The 7,779-nt window shown below is 32.5% G+C and overlaps 1 protein-coding gene across 1 annotated transcript; it reads left to right on the top strand.

Moving 5' to 3' along the window:
* The first annotated feature begins 1,880 nt into the window (after positions 1-1,880).
* LOC123228795 (reticuline oxidase-like) lies at positions 1,881-3,547 on the top strand. The gene has a single exon (XM_044654243.1). The coding sequence runs from the start codon at positions 1,881-1,883 to the stop codon at positions 3,528-3,530; it is 1,650 nt and encodes a 549-aa protein (XP_044510178.1). The 3' UTR covers positions 3,531-3,547.
* Positions 3,548-7,779: the final 4,232 nt, after the last annotated feature.

Genomic DNA, 7,779 nt, shown 5'->3' with positions numbered 1-7,779 from the left:
TGATCTAAGTATCATGATTATATGATGACACATCAATTTATTTATATATGTTAGCTTAGGTTTAAAAGCTAGATTAGACCAATCAACTAGACAATTTTGATCGAAACCTTAGAGCAAATCTACTCTAGTTTTGTCCTAATTTTAGCTTAGAGTAATCAACCAAGACAAACTGTGGCAAACTATTCAAAATTATCTAATCATATAAAGACATATAATCTCTGACTATCTAGTTTAATAAGCAAAATTAAATACATATAGTTTTATTACTTAAAATTACCCGAAAACAAAAAATATAAAAACATAACCATGTATAATGAAACCATCTTTTGAGTATCTGGGTAGGAATTGAAGAGAAGTTTGTGAAAGAGAAAATCAACAGAACATTATGTTAACAAAAAGACAATATGAAATATCAATTTCACGAAGATATGATCTTCTAAAATTGTAAGGTTGTTGACAAGCTTTTCTACACTTGGATTTTGGTGAAGATGTAATCAATATTTTAGACAAATGAAAGAGGTTGAAAGGTAAAGAGATATTATTAGCATTCTAATGAATGAAATATAGTTTGAGAATATATAGGACGAGTGTAATTGAATTATTAGACCAAGACAATTACTTAATCTTAAGCATATGGATTCCACATAATGAGTTATTATTAAGATTTCATGAAATTCCGTTTCTATCTTCAGATTCTTGGCTAATTTGATGTGGGTAATTTTATGATTTATATATTTAAAAGAAAAAAGTCTCTTTAATTTTAATCCTTTAATCTTGGTCCAATCCACGGTTGGAAAAAGGGTTGGGTGAATTCAATTTAAACTAATCAAGTTTGAATCAATATTCAACTTGACTTGAACCCTTTTACTATGAAAAAATTGGCTTGTTGACAATTTTTCTTCTTTTTCTGTGATTATTCTTCTCCTCCTCTTATAGCAATTCGAATACATTGAACTTAATTTCGAACTAATTGATCTAAATTTGAATAGATTTCAAATTCACCCATGTTTTAATTCGGCTCAGGTGGAGTAGTCTAACTTTTGAAGTAATATTTTTGGATCATCTGGGACAAACAAAAGAAACATCTAGCTTCTCTGAGTTTAATGTATCCGATTTTTAATTTGATTGTTTAAAGTGTAATTATTTTTGTGATCCCCATTGTTAATTCGGACTGCTATTTATAACAAGAAGGAAAACGCCATAGAAAAAGTACAGAAAACAGAATCTGTTTCCGAATATCAAATTATTTACACTTGAGGAGCTTCACACCAATTATGTAATTCAACTAATTAAACTCTATATATATATATATATATTCTATACCGTATATATCAAGCTAAAGAGAAGAAGTGACTCTAAAACTTCAAGGAACAAATACAAAACTAAAAGCGACCTAAACACGAGATTATATGTTAATTAATTGGCTTTTAAATTTTGTGAATTATCAACTCTTAAAAAATGAAGGAAATTATGGATGTTGATGGACAAAAAATATATGTCTCAGCTGAATGCAATCATACATAGATATATAGCAGGCCTTGGATTTATATGCTTGGCCGGCATTCATCAATAATACAAACCTTTACTCTCTCTTTCTCATAGAGACTACTCTTCATTATCCTTGAACAGTTTTGATGAAGTTATCTTTTAAACACATGATCAAAATTAAATAATCCAAGGATTTCAATACAAATTATTTGTGTGGTTTTTGTCAAGCTTTTGCATTGCATATATTAATTCAATACAATGGCCGGCCACGTATTAATTTGCATATTACGTACTCTTCCTTTCTCTCCTTCCCTTTGTCCTCAACCTTCAAAATGATTCTCCTTTTTTGCATTTAACCTCCCACCATCTCCATACCATCCATCTCCATCTCCATGGCCACCTTTCTTACCAACCCTTTTCCTCTCTTCATCTTCTTCTTCCTTGTTTCATACCCTGTTTCTCTTTTCGCTTCCTCAACAAACCAAATCATCTCCTGTTTAACTCAATATAAAATCAACAACTTCACCACCTTTCCCATCAGAACAAACAACTCTTCAACTTACTACTACCACCTCCTAAATTTTTCCATTCAAAATCTTCGGTTTACCGACTCTTGGGTCCCCAAACCGCTCGCCATTGTCTTGCCCAAGAGTGTGGAGGAAATATCCAACACAGTCTTGTGCTGTAGGAGATTGTCCCTTGAAATTAGGGTTAGGTGTGGGGGACACAGCTATGAAGGAACGTCAGCCTTCGCCAGCGATGGAGCTTCATTTTTAATAATTGATATGATCAATTTGAACAAGGTGGCGGTGGACTTGACTTCGGAAACAGCTTGGGTAGGAGGCGGTGCAACGCTTGGAGAGACGTACTATGCCATTGCGGAGGCGAGTAATGTCCATGGATTCTCAGCGGGGTCTTGCCCAACGGTGGGGGTTGGTGGACACATTGGCGGTGGAGGGTTTGGGTTGTTGTCGAGAAAATATGGAGTTGCAGCTGATCATGTGGTGGATGCTTTACTTGTTGATGCAAATGGAAGGTTGTTGAATAGGGAAGGCATGGGAGAAGATGTGTTTTGGGCCATTAGAGGAGGAGGTGGAGGAGTCTGGGGCATTGTTTATGCATGGAAAATCAAATTGATCAAAGTGCCAAAAATTGTGACAAGTTTTATTATCTCTAGACAAGGCACAAAATCTCATGTAGAAAATTTAGTAAACAAATGGCAACACATAGCACCCAATTTGATTGATGATTTTTACATAACTTGTTTTGTGGGAGCTGGATTGCCTGAGGCTGAAAAGATTGGAGAAATTTCAGCTACATTTAAAGGGTTCTATCTTGGTCCAAGAAATGAAGCTTTATCAATTGTAAAACAAGCTTTTCCTGACGTACAACTCGGAGAAGAAGATTGCAAAGAAATGAGTTGGATTGAGTCAATTTTATTCTTCTCTGGGTTAAGTAAAGGAAGCTCAATATTAGACCTGAAAAACAGGTATTTACAAGACAAGAACTACTTCAAAGCAAAATCAGATTATGTGAAAACTCCAATTTCAGCCTCAGGGATAAGTTCATTAGTAGAAAGTCTTGAAAATGAGGCAAAAGGGTATGTAATTTTAGACCCTTATGGTGGAACAATGGAGAGGATAAGTGGTGAGGACATTCCATTTCCTCACAGGAAAGGCAATTTGTTTACAATTCAATACTTGGTGGCATGGTATGAAGAGGATAATGACAAGAGCAAGAAATACATTGAATGGATAAGGGATTTGTATGGTAAAATGACAGAATTTGTATCATGGGGGCCAAGGTGTGCTTATATAAATTACATGGATATTGATTTGGGAGAGATGGAATTAATAAATTCAAGTGATCAAAATGAGGATGCAGTGGAAATAGCTAGGGTTTGGGGTGAAAAATACTTCTTGAAAAATTATGATAGATTGGTTAAAGCTAAAACGATTATTGACCCAAATAATGTGTTTACTAATCAACAAGGGATCCCTCCCATGTCTAATCATTTTGTGAGAATTAAGAGTGAGGAGTAAGAGAGATATGTGTCTACTTTTTGTATGTTTTTTGTTGTCTACTTGTTAAACATATTTCTTGTTTTGGTTTGAATAAAGTTTAGTTAGAGATGGAGGAATCAATAATAAAGAAATTAAGAAGATAGAGTACACATACACACGCACAGATATATATATATATATATATATATATATATATATTATCTCTTTAAAGATAATAATCTCTTTAAATAGAAAATCGCTATGTTTAGCCAAATATATATTGGTAAATTAATTAAAGTTTTCTCGTGCGCAAGTGACTTTAAGCCACACCCCATTCTTTTTAATTTTTTTTTTATTTAAAACAATTTTAACGTTAAGAGTTATAATACAATAAGAATACTAGTTTAAAGTATTCTTATTATATGTAATTTCTAACTAGAATATTGTGTAACTATAATTTTAAGGTTTTGAAACAATCAATTGACAAAGAAATATAATTAGGAATAATTTTGTAGACATATAATTATAATGTCTAATAATTTTAAGATTTGAAGTATATTATATGTAATAATTTTCTAGTTAATTAGAGTGTCTTGATATTAATTTTTCGTTAATTATGGGTTGTTTTAAATATTTACATAGAATTGTACCTAAAATTTAATGTTAAAAATATATAGGGGACATTTCAATATTATAATTGCAAGGGTGAAATGATATTTTATGTTGCAGGGTGTTATTAGATATTAGACAATGTGTGGGGTGAAATGATATTTTAAAATGTGGGTGTTATTAGATATTAGACCATGCATGGGATGAAGGGATATTTTACAATGTAGGGTTTGTTAAGGTAGACCTAGAGCCAATTTAATTTGATATTTGTGGATGAAATTTTATATTAATCATTAATAAAAGGATTTAATAGTATTATATTCATATGTGTTTAATTATATGATCATATGAATAACATATCTTTAAAATGATATAACTGTAACGAAAGGATCAGATGACTGATCGTGAGAACTCCATATACATATTAAGTGGTCATTATAAAAACATTTATAATCCTAACATTGCAATTAACAGGGGGTGCATGTAATAATGATGGGATTATCATAGTATTGAGCGATCCCACCAAAAGTGGTGACAGTTCTCATGTGTCAAAACTATTATAGACAACTTGGTGTAACACATGGATGCACATTATAGACGTATTCATTAGACTAATCTAACTAGAAGATATCCATATAGATGGTTGTTTCAATGTCTATGGAATGAATCCTTTGAACATAACGGGTGCATGTGATCCTTTGACTTGATGTCATCAAACCATCTCACATAAGGATCAGTATGGTTTGACTCTATCTAAAGTGTAGTCGTAATTAGGGTTACTATAAATGCAATGATCGACCATATCATGAGATACATGGAGATTTTAGTTGATCGATAACGGATTCGTCACTCTTGAGTATAAGAGAAGATATCTCATATGAGAATATTAAATAACATTCATGACTACTTAAATCTATGGTCATAGTAGGATAAGGTTATAGTATAATTTGTGTTAGTCATCAATGCGTATCAGTTCATACCAAGAAACCACTAAGATGGACACACTTCTATGTGTCAACATCAAAAGATATTGGTTAATAAAAAGATTGAATTATACATAATTATAGTGTTGTAAGAGCTTAAGAGATATCTATTGATACTCTATCATCAGGATGGTCATGACCTTTTGCTAGAGGCCAATCTTCATTTATGTCAAGAAGCGACTCAAATTTAGATACTACTAACTCCATAGAGAGCGTATAGGTCACACACAAGAAAGAGTTGAATCAAACATAAAGGCAAGGATTATTATTTGACAATCTTGGTATTTAGGATTGAGAAAGAGATTGCGAGTATGGTTAATGTACGAACCGTGGACTTGGTGGGAAAGGTGTCGACCATGCACATGCATGATGTAGACTAGCATGACGAAGAAAAAGCATGGCAATGGGCATACACATGTGATGTCAGTCATGCAAGTGTTTGATGAATGTCGTTGTGCATGTTCACATACCAACCATGCATGTGTGCCTTGAAGAGTCTCGTGCTTAGTTGAAATTTCAACCATTCTCGGACACCTATACATTTAAATTGAAAGCATGAGCTCTAAATAATATAGCAAAAAATATACATAAACCTTAGCTATTTTTCTATGTTTTCTCCTTCTCCCATGAACACTTTTCTAATCAAGAGCCCTAACAGCTTTTCACCTAGATTTCCTCTTTCATGTTCATGCTCCATATGGACAACAAGGTGCTACCTCATGAGGGTTGGATAACATTTTGTCTCAAGCCACATGAAGTTTTGAACGCAGGTATAAATCTGAAATATTTTATAAGTGTTTCTACATGTTTCATGAATTTTATGTATAAAATAGGTATCCTAGTTAGGATTGTTTTGAATTTTAAATTTTTATATTTTGTTGTGTTGTCAGTTATTGATGCCCTAAAAACCTTACAGTTGTATCAAAATCACTATTTAGCATAATTTTCATACAAGGTATATCTACAACTAGTATTATTAATTTTTATATATTGAATACGTGTAATTGACATTAATTAGAACTATTGGTAAAGATGTTGTGCAATCATATTGTTGCACGATTTATTGAGCATCATGTACAATGCAAGCAATGTTAAATTATTTAGTGATGGTTTTTGAATTTTTGTTTGAGTTTTATTGATATATGAAGATTCTAAATAAGTTGAATTCATAGGTTTCATATCATTACACGAAATTGCCCTTAAATCATGTTGTTGCATGATCCAAGGGTTGTTGTTGGAGTGAGTATCATTTACATGCAATATTCTCTCACTTGGAAGAATTTGTTTTCTTAAAGGTGGAATGTTTTTAGATTTTTCCATCATTGAAAAATCCAAAAATCGATATTCTAGAAAAACCACTAGGCACGACTGTAACCAAGTTGTGCATGGTGGTGCCAAGTGGACATTTCATGGCACCATGTGTTGGTGCACGATTTGACATCCCTTGTCTAGTTGTGACCTTTCCATGGTGCCAACCATGCAACTTGGTTGGCTTCTAGCCATGCCCACTGCCAACCTATCATGCTTCTAGTTATGCATCATTCTAAAATTTTGGTGAATTTCAAAAGCATAACTGGACACTTTATCTACATGCCCGACAAAGTTAAAAATATTAGTTTAGTTTAGTTTTATTTAATTGGGATTGAATTAAAATTTTCTTCAGCTTTAGGGGTTGAATTACAATTTTACAAAACTTCAAGAACCAAAATTAATTTGACACTTGTTATAATAATAATTAAAATTTAATTTTTAATTGTTATGTATATGTATACATGTATGGTGTCTAATACCTAACCAATAGACTTTTGTGAATGGTACGGTTTTTAAAATTTGATCCTAAAATTAGGATATATATATACGAGTGTGTCTCCCATATCATATAACTGTGTATGATTCTCGTAAATTAGAAGACAAACTGAAATTTGCATCTTAATTGTCTTTATGTTTTTTTAACAGTTTAACAAACATATTCATGGGTCTTTAACACCCTGCCATGCAATTAACATCTAGAATTCACAATGGTCTTCCAATCTCAACACATACAATCATAACTTTTTCAATTAATATGAAATCCCAAGGAATCAACTTATACATGAAGATCTCATGGTCATGCTAAACATATCATCAAGTCATCAAACTAACATAACAATTATCATATAATAGACATCCAACAACCTAGAATATTAACACTTCAATTTCTGACTAGTATGATCCTTATCCATTCGATCATCATAATCAACCTACTAACAAATTACAACAATTATTAAATTCCTAATCAACATCAACAATTAAAAAGATGTAACCATGGATGATCCAATACACAAATGGTAGAGGGAAGAACCTTCGGTCCACCAAAATGTTAATTCGGATAGTAAAGAAAAATCCTACTTACTTAGCTTCCAAGTGCTACGAATTTAGGGTGCTAAACAATTGTCCTTCTCTCCTCTTTTGTCACCAAAGGCCTTGTTGGAATGCCCTGTCGAAATCAATGCATCAAATGTCTTACAATCAAACTTGAAAACATTGTCTCTCTTTGGGTTGGGCACATTTGTTTAACGCGAAGCATGGGTGTGTCTCTCACACACATGACTGTTCATCACTTGAAATTATCCAATATGAAATTTATCTACTTTAACTGACGTGGCAACTGATATGTTGGGTTTAGGTCCACTCATGATAGGTCGACCTAACTCATT

The sequence above is a fragment of the Mangifera indica genome, chromosome 11, assembly GCF_011075055.1.
Source record: "Mangifera indica cultivar Alphonso chromosome 11, CATAS_Mindica_2.1, whole genome shotgun sequence".
NCBI lineage: Eukaryota > Viridiplantae > Streptophyta > Magnoliopsida > Sapindales > Anacardiaceae > Mangifera > Mangifera indica.
Note: the sequence above shows the minus strand (reverse complement) of the source record. Positions and strands in the feature narration are given on the sequence as shown.

Coding starts and splice junctions, on each gene's coding strand:
- LOC123228795 (XM_044654243.1), top strand. CDS start 1,881: ATGGCCACCTTTCTTACCAACCCTTTTCCTCTCTTCATCTTCTTCTTC.